We start from the raw sequence: 13,521 nt of genomic DNA, 5'->3' as shown, positions 1-13,521 counted from the left end.
CGGACGTGCCATGGGGGTGATGTATCCACGGGTGGTACCTACTGTACTGACGTGCAATGGTGTTGAGGTATCCATGTATGTATCTGCTCCAAAAACACTGCAAAAAGGAGTTGTGTGCAGATGATCTTAGTCTGCATCAGTATGCTATTATGAGTAATGCAATGTTTTTAGGAAGTTTCTTAACGATTTCCTGTAGACAATTTTATATGTAAACCATTTATTGCTTCTTGTCCACGTGTTTGGGAATGTTTACTTCCCCGGCGTCTGTTCACCCTGCGCGACTCCCGCTTCTTATCCATTATTTGGTTTTTGGATAATCCATCTCCAGCAGCAGAAGCTCCTCTCCTTCTGGTCTGCATCAAAACATGGCGTCTTGTCGTCTGCCTCCCAGAACATTTTGCGGTTTCTTGGGTCCATTCTGCAAACTTTGTGTATTTTTCTGCTGGTGCTTTGCGGTTTCCTACCTCGGATCAGTTTTAGGTTTGACCTGTCATCGCTTTCTCTGTTTCCTGGCACACTTCTGCGCCGCCTGGGGCTGAGCGACATCGCTAAGTAGGTCAGGAGTGAGAAGTCATTGCTCTCCGCCGGCCACTTATTTATAGAGCGTGCAGATATTCGCCGTCACATGGCGGGCGCTGAGGTTAGAGAAGGACAGATGTGGCCGCATCCAGACATGTGGCACAAATGCAGATGTCGTTAAGCAGTAGCATGTCTGCGCAATACTTATTCCACACTGGAAGCTTAGATATGAGGAGCCGTTTCATGGCGGAAAAACTAAGATCTGCAGCAAGTATTTTTTTTTTCTATAACACTAAATAGCAGCTGCCAACGTTGTGGCTGCTGCACTACAGCAACAGCGCCCCCCCGCTGTGCTATTTGCGCATCGCGTCCAGTCTCGTTTCGAGAGGATGACGCACTAAACATAATGGATAATTTGTGCAAAAATTGCTGACCACCTCTCCATGGTTCGGCCCCCATCTACAGTATGTCTGAGGTGGGAATAGATGTAAGAGATGGGGATATCCCTTTAATAGAGGATAGGGGGGCACAGACATCTCAGACATTTAGAGGAAGCTCGTGGACCCCAATACAAAATGTCCAACCAGACCCCCAAATGTCATGGTCTTTTAATAGTATATGACTGAATAGTATATGATTTTCTCATATAGGCCACAGGGACCTTGTTCTCCCTAGATTCCAAGGCCTGGGTGCTTATAGTTGCATTGGTTGGAATAGAGACAGTGTAATACTTCATCTCCCCTGCGGAGGCGCTGCAGGAGAATTAAACACTTTCAGCCTTGAGAGTGATGGAAGGAGATACTTTCTTTAAAATGTCTAAAAACCCCTTTTACCATGCGCTGTACATTATAATTTGCTGCCTCTACGTACATATATGTCTAACCCTGTTAGTCTTGAATTAGTATAGTTTTTTTTCTTTCATGCATGTATTTTTTTGGCTAAAAATAATTTTTGCAATTGGGCTTTTTTAACAAAAATGTTGCAGCTTTTGCCTTCAGCAGCTTCTTGAATGTACTGTCTGTTACTGGCTGTAGAATGAGGTAACTGAGGATCTGTCAGTGAGCTCATTCTGACTATCTGATGGAAAGTTTATAACTACGGTATTTAATTCTTTTGTTTTAGTTTTTTTTTTTTTTTTTAGCTTTTCTCAGATGCTTTATGACCACGGCCTGTAAAAACCAAACGGTTCAAATATTTTTTAGGGAAATCCAATTGCAAAAAATGATTTTCTAGCCCCAGATATATACATTTTAATGAAAAAAATCCAATCTTTTTAAAGGAAGGAAGCTCTTTGACATTGAACGGGTTAATTCCTACTAGTAACACATTGCGGCCACCATTTACCGCATATGGTTTCATGATTGGTATTGATTGGTAATAGATATGGCCCCTAATGAATTGCCTTCCCAGGAAGAGGCGTGTAGACGGTGACATGTAGAAAGTAAGGCAGCCATGCTGTAAACCCCACACCGGGTCTTAATCCTCGCTGGCGCTGTCAAAGCTGAATGGCGGTGATGATATCCGACTAGTACAGTTATGTCTTTGTCTTACATATCCCCCCCCTCTGCTCCTCGGCCACATGTGGAGGTCAGCGTGGGCCGGAGGGGTTAAATCCGCAATGGTGAGATCATCAAGTAAGCGGGTAACGGGGGGATACGCGAAGACGGAAATGACCAGCGACTTAGAAGTATGAAAGACCCCACTGTCCATTGTGCCCCTCATAATATCTGATTGTTTTTGCCACCTTAAAGGGGCTCTCCGGGGCGAAACGGATAGAGCGGCCATTATGGAGCTGTTGGACGTGTCGTAATGTCTTATTATAGGATCTGGGCTGATTTCAGGGATGGTGGGGATAGTTGTAGAGGAGGATGGTTTTTTTTTTAAATATATTTTACCCATTGAGCTAAAAATGTGGCCAAAAATTGGTCCCTAAAAGGGACTGCTCAGCTCTCCTTACATGTCTTTCTTGGTAATCATTGATATTCTACCGTAATTCTGGGACATCTTTGCTTTGTCCCGTTCCTCTATTATGAAAAATTGACAACTGGGCGTTACCGTTTCCCATCTTAAGGGGGGGCGTGACTCTACTGAGTCTGATACTGTCCGACTCCTCACTAATTGGACAATGTCAGAGGGTGTAGAGATGTACTGTAAATATTAATTGATTCTATCATTTCCAGGAGGAACGACTGAAGAACAAAATAATGTAGATTTCCTAATTTTTGACCAATAATATTGTTGTACCCCTTTAAAGGGAAATTCACAGAAAACTATTGTCTATAGGATGTTCTAACATTTGTAAGGGTCATCGATATCAAATTAATGAACATCTGAATCTCCACTGATCAAATGGTCGGAGGGATCAAGATGGTTCATGAGTGCTGTGTTTAACAGGCACAGTGCCATGCATTTTGTAGTGGCTGAGGCTGGTATTGCAGCTTATCGTTTCTCATTTACGTAAATGGCTCTGAGCTGTATGAGTCTTTCACTGCGCCCCCTTAAATCAGCTGATTGGTGATGTTGCCAGGGTCAGCCCTCCGCCGCTCGCTTATTGATTTATATGTGGACAACCCCTTTAAACCAGTTGTTACAAGAAAGTAAACTAAGCAGTCTGATTGGTGGCTAAGCAGTACCCCCATAGGAGTATAATGCAGATCCCCCCATAGGAGTGTAAATCAGTCCCCCCAAAGGAGTACCATGAAGCACCCCCATAGGAGTATAATGCAGCCCCCCCAGAGGAGTATAATGCAGCCCCCCAGAGGAGTGTAATGCAGCCCCCCCATAGGAGTATAATGCAGCCTCCCCATATGAGTATAATGCAGCCCCCCATAGGATTATAATGCCGCCCCCATAGTAGTATAGTGCAGCCCATAGGAGTATAATGTATCCCCCCATAGAAGTATAATGTATTCCCCCATAGGAGTATCATGCAGCTCTCTCATAGGAGTATAATGCAGCCCCCATATCAGTATAAAGCAGCCCCTCATAGGAGTATAATGTATCTCCCCATAGGAGTATAATGTATCCCCCCCATAGGAATATCATGCAGCCCCTCATAGGAGTATAATGCAGCCCCCCCAGAGGAGTATAATGCAGCCCCCCAGAGGAGTGTAATGCAGCCCCCCCATAGGAGTATAATGCAGCCTCCCCATATGAGTATAATGCAGCCCCCCATAGGATTATAATGCCGCCCCCATAGTAGTATAGTGCAGCCCATAGGAGTATAATGTATCCCCCCATAGAAGTATAATGTATTCCCCCATAGGAGTATCATGCAGCTCTCTCATAGGAGTATAATGCAGCCCCCATATCAGTATAAAGCAGCCCCTCATAGGAGTATAATGTATCTCCCCATAGGAGTATAATGTATCCCCCCCATAGGAATATCATGCAGCCCCTCATAGGAGTATAATGCAGCCCCCCCTTAGGAGTATAATGCAGCCCCCCCAGAGGAGTATAATGCAGCCCCCCAGAGGAGTGTAATGCAGCCCCCCCATAGGAGTATAATGCAGCCTCCCCATATGAGTATAATGCAGCCCCCCATAGGATTATAATGCCGCCCCCATAGTAGTATAGTGCAGCCCATAGGAGTATAATGTATCCCCCCATAGAAGTATAATGTATTCCCCCATAGGAGTATCATGCAGCTCTCTCATAGGAGTATAATGCAGCCCCCATATCAGTATAAAGCAGCCCCTCATAGGAGTATAATGTATCTCCCCATAGGAGTATAATGTATCCCCCCCCATAGGAATATCAAGCAGCCCCTCATAGGAGTATAATGCAGCCCCCCCCTTAGGAGTATAATGCAGCCTCTCCATAGGAATATAATGCAGCCCCCCCTCATAGGAGTATCATGCAGCCCCCTCATAGTATCATGCAGCCCCCCCAGGAGTATAATGTATCCCCCCATAGGAGTATAATGTATCCCCCCATAGGAGTATAATGCAGCCCCCATAGAGTACAAAGCAGCCCTATAGTCCCTCCAGTATTATGGCCACCACGAACTCACTGTTTTGAAAAATAAATAAATACAATACTCAACTCTTCTCATTCCCCGAGGCAGCACGTCTCCTCACCTCAGCAGCTCCACTGCCTGACACAACTTGGTGCGCGATGAAGTGATGTCAATGTTACGTGATGCACTCTCCTCCATCATTGCTTTCAACTGTTTGTTATGTAGGATCCTGATAAAGTTGAATGCGCGATGCAGAGAAGGGGGGCACTGGCACTGGGCTCCCCCAACTGCTTAGTGGCCACGCGGTCTGCTGCTATTAGCGGCATGCCACTGGCTGGGAGTTCCTCAGGTAGTGGGAGTGCTAGGCAGCTGCCTAGTCTGCCTGCCCCATCGCTGGTCCTGGGAGCAGCTAACGCCCAGAGCCAAATTAAAGGTCGATTCACAAATTGTAAACGCATTTGCATCTTGTTATCTATGAACTGATTTATTAATGCAAAGATCATTACTGTTGGTTTTAGGACCACTGTTATTACCATGGAACAGTACGGGGGCAGAAAGACTCAAGCGTTGCCGTCAGCACCTGCTCAGGAATAAGGTGAAGAGAGAAGACTGCACAAATTATTGCTTTTTATTACGTGTTATAACATTGTGTTAATGGCTGTAACATTGTGAGATATTTCATTTAACAGTTTGCAGTGAGATTCATTAAAATGTTAGAAAATTGCATGAAGAACAACTCCTCATGTTCTGGTATTTTTTTGTAATTTTTTTCTCTTGCAATACCACATGTCACCACTTTGCCAGCAATGAGTCTTTTCCATAGAGATCAATCCAACAGCGCCACCATATATAACCTGTGTGTGGTTAAGACCATTTACCTTTAAAGAGAACCTGTCACTTCCCATAAATATCTATTTTTTCCTTCATTGTTAATGCCGCTGTTCTCCTGAATCCGGCAATGTTTTTCTCTTGTTCCTGCAACTCTCCGTTCCTGAGATATGGACCTTTCTTCCTTGTATATAAATTTTGTCTTATTAACCAACTGGGTGCGGTCCCCAAAAAGATGCCCATATATAGTCAAGGACTACGCTCACTTGGCTAAAAAGTCTGGATCTATACGCTGGAAAGAAGGAGCCATATCTCAGGAATGGAGAGGCGCAGAAACACAAGAAAAACAATGCCGGATTCAGGAGAACAGCGGGATTTACACCAGGTAACATTCTTACATATTTCTGGCAAATTATAGATTCCCTTTAAAATGAGGTAACATCATAATAAACAATGTAATTGAAGTGGAATCTTAAAGAATAAAAAGCAAACGTTGAGTTTTACAATCTTGGACATTACAGAGTCCGTTCATGAGTAAATGTCCAGTCTTGTGTCTGCAGGGGGCTCGTAACACTCAGCAATGGGATAAGTTATGTACTGGAACCATTACCAGGAGACAAGGAGAGACATCTCCTCTACAGAGCCGAACATTTGGAAGTGCGAGAAGGCAAATGTGGGTACATAAACTCTACTGGACCACACTTCTCCAACTCCACCTACCACCATCATCCTCCTCATCATTATCGGGTGAGTGTGGTGAATGCTATGCGGACTGAGCAGGGGGTTGGACACGATGACCTTTGAGGTCCCTTTCAATTCTAACATTCTACGAGTCTATGACTTAATCTAAACGTTCTAGGGGACAACACAATACGGTGGATGCCACCATGAAATCGGGGACACAGAGGAACAGCCGGAGATGTTGTATAACCAATCGGTACATCACACATCTGTGCTTGAGGTCTTATGATTAGTGATAACCAAAATGGATTTTCCCACCTTGGACATTTTTGACATATCCTGAGTATGTGCCATGAATGTCTCACTCTCAGAGGCAATTCCCACCGATCGGACCTGTAGTTATCTTCAGAATGGGGTCTGCTAACCCCTGTCTCGTTGTATCATTGTGAAGAATGAATAGAGAGGTGGATGAACATGTCCAGCTTGGCTGTATTCCGTATGTATGTCAGAACTCCGAGCAGATGTGTCCTCCTCGTCATTCATTCTCCACCTGGATGTGCCAGCTGAAGGCTTCCTCGTTCTGAAGATGGAGCATCTAGAAAGTAGAATTCAGATGCCTGTGACTCACCTTGATGTCTGATCTGGGCGTTGGTCTCCTGACCCAAACCCAACAGGATCAAAGGACTATATAAAGCTGTTGGGTTTGGGTCAAGAGATCTACGAACATTCTGGACTCAGACGTCTGAATTTGGGCTGAAGACATTTATGGCAACTTTGGTATGCTATGTGTCAATCATTAAAATAAAGGCTTTATAGGGTTTGACCGGCGACACTCACTTCCGCATCTGGAGGTGAGCGGCCCTGATGACGTCACAACTGGACATGTGCCCGATCGGCAGATGGCTGGTGTCCTACTCATGGCCCAGTCTAGGACAATGTTCACAATACCTGTCCCAGCAGGTAAATGCTGACCCGTGGGCACCAGTGGCGGTAGGTAGCGGAGACTTTTAATCAGATTGACATGTTGTGGTTCCAGATAATCTGCAAATGATTTTGCCCAATCCTTTTGGACGGACCCGAGTACCCGCCGAAACCTAAGAATATAACATAGAAGGGTCAGCGTAACATGTACAACCCATGGCAAAAATGATGAGATCACCGGTCTTGGAGGATGTTCATTCAGTTGTTTAATTTTGTAGAAAAAAAGCCGATCACAGACATGGCACAAAACTAAAGTAATTTCAAATGGCAACTTTCTGGCTTTAAGAAACACTAAAAGAAATCACAAACAAAAAATGTTGGTAGTCAGTAATGGTTACTTTTTTAACCAAGCATAGGGGGGAAAATTATGGAATCACTCAATTCTGAGGAAAAAATATGGAATCACCCTGTAAATTTTCATACCCAAAAATAACACCTGCAGCAAATTAGATCTGCTCGTTAGTCTGCATCTAAAAAGGAGTGATCACACCTTGGAGAGCTGTTGCACCAAGTGGACTGACATGAATCATGGCTACAACACGAGAGATGTCAATTGAAACAAAGGAGAGGATTATCAAACTCTTAAAAGAGGGTAAATCATCACGCAATGTTGCAAATGATTTTGGTTGTTCACAGTCAGCTGTGTCTAAAATCTGGACCAAATATAAACTACATGGGAAGGTTGTTAATGGCAAACATACTGGTAGACCAAGGAAGACATCAAAGCGTCAAGACCGGAAAATTAAAGCAATTTGTCTCCAAAACAGGAAATGCATAACCAGGGCTGCCACTAGAAATTTCGGGGCCCCATACTGGCAAAATTTTCGGGGCCCCCTTGAGACTCCGCCCAGGCTCCACCCCAGCCCCGCCTCCAGGCTCCACCCCTCGAACTGTCCACAGTCCCACCGCTCTCTTGGAAAAACTCCACTTCTCACCAATCACACATTAACAGTTCCCATCACCAGATCACACATATAGCAGGCAGCTTTTGTTTTGGCCAAAAGATTTTTTAAGCCGCCACCATAACACGGTAGACACTTTTGGCCGGGCCCTACTCTGCTGTAACCTATTAAATATTTGTTAAAATATGCAATACAATTTAGGTATATTTTTATTTATTTTTCAATTTTTAAAATGCCCAATAATATCATAGAAGGAACAAATACCACAACACCATGACCAGATGACATATTACCACCACAGTGATCGAATAATATCACATACAAGGAACAAATACCACAACACCATGACCAGACCAGATATTACCACCACAGTGATCGAATAATATCACATACAAGGAACAAATACCACAACACCATGTCCAGACCACATATTACCACCACATAGTGACTGAATACTACAATTCTGATCAGTAATTTTTAAAAAAGCACCATACTATCACCATAAGTGCCATTATACACAGGAGATCTGTACTTAGTATGCAGTGTCTGTGTACAGATAATATAGTGATCACTAGTGAAATTATACACAGGAGCTCTGTATACAGTGTATAGTGTCAGTGTATAGGTAACACACTGACTCACCAGTGACGTCTCTAGGTGAAGTCCTTCATCTTTCATCCAGCACAGACCGCCATCATTTCATCCAGCCAGGACTTCTCTCTGCAGGAAATAACACAGTTATCTCGAGCTCCGCTTGCAGAACACATTACTTAATTTTTCACAACTTCTACATTACACCACATGAAGAAGGCGACATAGTATCACTCTATACAGTAACAGGACCGCCCCCCATTTAAAACAGTATACTCAAAAAATAAAATAAATACATCACTGCAGTAATAATATCCCTAAATTAGCCCCTATGGTATTAATAATATCACCCAGCCTGGCCCCGTGTGTCTCATTCCTGGCGTCAGCCAGATATTCTCCCATCCTGCCCTCATGAGTATCCATTCTGCCCCATATGATCTCCTTATCCTGCCCCATATGATCGCCCCATGTGATCTCTCCATCCTGCCCCATCTGTCTCCATCATATCCATCCTGCCCCATGATCCTGCACGATCTGTCTCCAATTCTGCCCCCAGTGTCTCCAATCATGCCCCATGTCTCCATTCTGCCCCCTATGTCTCCAACCATGCCCCCATGTCTGCAATCCTGACACTTGTCTCCAATCATGCCCCCTGTGTCTCCATTCTGCCCCATCTGTCTCCAGTCATGCCCCCATGTCTTTCATCCTGCCCCGTGTCTCCAATCATGCCCCGTATCTCCATTCTGCCCCGTGTCTCGCATTCTGCCCCTGGGTCTCAGTCTGCCCCTGTGTCCAGCATTCTGCCCCTGTCACTGTGTCCAGCATTCTGCCCCTGTCACTGTGTCCAGCATTTCTGCCCCACTGTGTCCAGCATTCTGCCCCAATGTCCAGCATTCTGCCCCTGTCACTGTGTCCAGCATTTCTGCCCCTGTCTCCAGCATTCTGCCCCACTGTGTGTCCAGCATTCTGCCCCACTGTGTGTCCAGCATTCTGCCCCACTGTGTGTCCAGCATTCTGCCCCACTGTGTGTCCAGCATTCTGCCCCACTGTGTGTCCAGCATTCTGCCCCACTGTGTGTCCAGCATTCTGCCCCACTGTGTCCAGCATTTCTGCCCCTGTGTCCAGCATTTCTGCCCCTGTGTCCAGCATTTCTGCCCCTGTGTGTCCAGCATTCTGCCCCACTGTGTCCAGCATTCTGCCCCACTGTGTGTCCAGCATTTCTGCCCCTGTGTGTGTCCACCATTCTGTCCCACTGTGTCCAGCATTTCTGCCCCTGTGTCCAGCATTTTTGCCCCACTGTGTCCAGCATTTCTGCCCCACTGTGTCCAGCATTTCTGCCCCTGTGTGTCCAGCATTCTGCCCCACTGTGTGTCCAGCATTTCTGCCCCTGTCTCCAGCATTCTGCCCCACTGTGTGTCCAGCATTCTGCCCCACTGTGTCCAGCATTTCTGCCCCTGTGTCCAGCATTTTTGCCCCACTGTGTCCAGCATTCTGCCCCACTGTGTCCAGCATTTCTGCCCCACTGTGTGTCCAGCATTTCTGCCCCACTGTGTCCAGCATCCTGCCCCCATTGTGTCCAGCATCCTGCCCCCATTGTGTCCAGCATCCTGCCCCACTGTGTCCAGCATTCTGCCCCACTGTGTCCAGCATTTCTGCCCCACTGTGTCCAGCATTTCTGCCCCACTGTGTCCAGCATTCTGCCCCACTGTGTCCACCATTCTGCCCCTGTGTGTCCACCATTCTGCCCCTGTGTGTCCACCATTCTGCCCCTGTGTGTCCACCATTCTGCCCCTGTGTGTCCACCATTCTGCCCCTGTGTGTCCACCATTCTGCCCCTGTGTGTCCAGCATTTCTGCCCCTGTGTGTCCACATTTCTGCCCCACTGTGTCCACCATTCTGCCCCACTGTGTCCACCATTCTGCCCCACTGTGTCCACCATTCTGCCCCACTGTGTCCGGCACTTCTGCCCCTGTGTCACTGTGTCCAGCATTCTGCCCCACTGTGTCCACCATTCTGCCCCTGTGTGTCCACCATTCTGCCCCACTGTGTCCAGCATTTCTGCCCCACTGTGTCCAGCATTTCTGCCCCACTGTGTCCAGCATTTCTGCCCCACTGTGTCCAGCATTTCTGCCCCACTGTGTCCAGCATTTCTGCCCCACTGTGTCCAGCATTTCTGCCCCACTGTGTCCAGCATTTCTGCCCCTGTGTGTCCACCATTCTGCCCCACTGTGTCCACCATTCTGCCCCACTGTGTCCAGCATTTCTGCCCCTGTGTGTCCACCATTCTGCCCCTGTGTGTCCAGCATTTCTGCCCCTGTGTGTCCATCATCCTGCCCCCCGGGCCCCCCTGGATCGCAGCAGCTCTCAAAGAAAAAAAAAAACACAACTTCTTACCTGGCCAAGCTCCAGCGCCGGGTGAAGCTCCTTCTCCAGGCTCCACACAGACGCACTCGCCACCGGGCCCGGCGGCTGACAATGACGTCAGACGCCGGCGGCGGCGAGTGCGCACTGCGGCCCTATTCAGCCGCCAGCCTCAGACTGGCTGGCGGCTGTTAACTATTGATGTGCGGGCGCGGGCCCGCACGTCAATAGTGTGCCGCTGCCGCAGCGCCTGCAGGGGGGGCCCGGTGACCAGATGAGACGGGGCCCGATGCGGGCCCCCTCTGCTCACCGGGCCCCATACGCCAGTCACGGCTGTCATGCCCTGATGGCGGCCCTGTGCATAACAAACCAAATGAGGAACGAATGGGTGGAAACTGGAGTCAACGTCTGTGACCGAACTGTAAGAAACAGCCTAAAGGAAATGGGATTTACATACAGAAAAGCTAAATGAAAGCCATCATTAACACCTAAACAAAAAAAAACAAGGTTACAGTGGGCTAAGGAAAAGCAATCATGGACTGTGGATACTGGATGAAAGTCATATTCAGTGATGAATCGCGAATCTGCAGTGGGCAAGGTGATGATGCTGGAACTTTTGTTTGGTGCCGTTCCAATGAGATTTATGAAGATGACTGCCTGAAGAGAACATGCAAATTTCCACAGTCATTGATGATATGGGGCTGCATGTCAGGTAAAGGCACTGGGGAGATGGCTGTCATTACATCTTCAATAAATGCACAAGTTTATGTTGATATTTTGGACACTTTTCTTATCCCATCAATTGAAAGGATGTTTGGGGATGATGAAATCATTATTCAAGATGACAATGCATCCTGCCATAGAGCAAAAATTGTGAAAACATGCCTTGAAAAAAGACACATAAGGTCAATGTCATGGCCTGCAAATAGTCCGGATCTCAATCCAATTGAAAATCTTGGGTGGAAGTTGAAGAAAATGTTCCATGACAAGAATCCAACCTGCAAAGCTGATCTGGGGACAGCAACCAGAGAAAGTTGGAGCCAGATTGATGAAGAGTCCTGTGTGACCCTCATTAAGTCCATGCCTCAGAGACTGCAAGCTGTTATAGAAGCCAGAGGTGGCGCAACAAAATACTAGTGATGTGTTTTTTTGTTTGTTGGTTTTTCATGATTCCATAATTTTTTCCTCAGAATTGAGTGATTCCATAATTTTTCCCCTCTGCTTGGTTAAAAAAAAGTAACCATTACTGACTACCACATTTTTTGTTCTTGATTTCTTTGAGTGTTTCGTAAAGCCAGAAAGTTGCCATTTGAAATGACTTTAGTTTTGTGCCATGTCTGTGAATGAACACCCTCCAAGGCCGGTGATTCCATAATTTTTGCCAGGGGTTGTAATAGGCAGAAAACCTCGAGATATTGAGGATTCCGAGAATATTGCTTGTTCCTATGTTCCGCTCCCAGGAGATCGATTCATGAAGCAGATGTCCATTATCTGCTGCTCATTAGTGCTGCCGGCCTCTGGATGTCACACATTGCACACACGGCCAAACCAAGCACAACCCCCTCATTACACCGCCATCTGGTGCATCCGTACAGATGTTTGGAGCCATTCCTGCTGTACGACCCCAGATCTCTGATCCTTCAGAGATGTAACATCTGTCCTCAGCTGAGTCTGCTCTCCGGGGGCTGGAAGTGGCGCACTTGTGAATATTTACACTGGGACTATTATTTATTCCGGGAAGGTGAGAGGAGCGGACACATTCTTAGATTTCCCCTCAGAGACTTCTAAATTTCATATTGTGCGTCCCCCACTATAGTGTCCGAATATTAACCCCATAGTGATCGCCCACTGCAGGAAAAGTTTATTGCTTCACTGTCACATCTTTCTTTAGAGTTACCATATTTTTCGGACTAGAAGATTCACCCCAGGTTCAGACAGCAGAAAATGGGAAAAACATTTTTCCTATTAACCCCTTCAAGACCCAGCCTATTTTGACCTTAAAGACCTTGCCGTTTTTTGCAATTCTGACCAGTGTCCCTTTATGAGGTAATAACTCAGGAACGCTTCAACGGATCCTAGCGGTTCTGAGATTGTTTTTTCGTGACATATTGGGCTTCATGTTAGTGGTAAATTTAGGTCAATAAATTCTGCGTTTATTTGTGATAAACACGGAAATTTGGCGAAAATTTTGAAAATTTCGCAATTTTCACATTTTGAATTTTTATTCTGTTAAACCAGAGAGATATGTGACACAAAATAGTTAATAAATAACATTTCCCACATGTTTACTTTACATCAGCACAATTTTGGAAACAAAATTTTTTTTTGTTAGGAAGTTATAAGGGTTAAAATTCGACCAGCGATTTGTCATTTTTACAACGAAATTTACAAAACCATTTTTTTTAGGGACCACCTCACATTTGAAGTCAGTTTGAGGGGTCTATATGGCTGAAAATACCCAAAAGTGACACCATTCTAAAAACTGCACCCCTCAAGGTACTCAAAACCACATTCAAGAAGTTTATTAACCCTTCAGGTGCTTCACAGCAGCAGAAGCAACATGGAAGGAAAAAATGAACATTTAACTTTTTAGTCACAAAAATTATCTTTTAGCAACAATTTTTTTATTTTCCCAATGGTAAAAGGAGAAACTGAACCATGAAAGTTGTTGTCCAATTTGTCCTGAGTACGCTGATACCT

The 13,521-nt window shown here is 45.8% G+C and overlaps 1 protein-coding gene across 1 annotated transcript in view; it reads left to right on the top strand.

The window, feature by feature from the left end:
- Window positions 1–13,521, top strand: part of ADAM19 (ADAM metallopeptidase domain 19) — an 83,590-nt gene that overhangs the window by 32,353 nt on the left and 37,716 nt on the right. Inside the window, exons 5-6 of the mRNA XM_069763499.1 lie at window positions 4,996–5,072; window positions 5,866–6,052. Of these exons, the coding sequence (XP_069619600.1) occupies window positions 4,996–5,072; window positions 5,866–6,052 (264 nt within the window). The remainder of the gene's footprint in view (window positions 1–4,995; window positions 5,073–5,865; window positions 6,053–13,521) is intronic.

Source organism: Ranitomeya imitator, chromosome 4 (assembly GCF_032444005.1).
Source record: "Ranitomeya imitator isolate aRanImi1 chromosome 4, aRanImi1.pri, whole genome shotgun sequence".
Taxonomy (NCBI): domain Eukaryota; kingdom Metazoa; phylum Chordata; class Amphibia; order Anura; family Dendrobatidae; genus Ranitomeya; species Ranitomeya imitator.
This window is presented reverse-complemented; position numbering and strand designations above follow the sequence as displayed.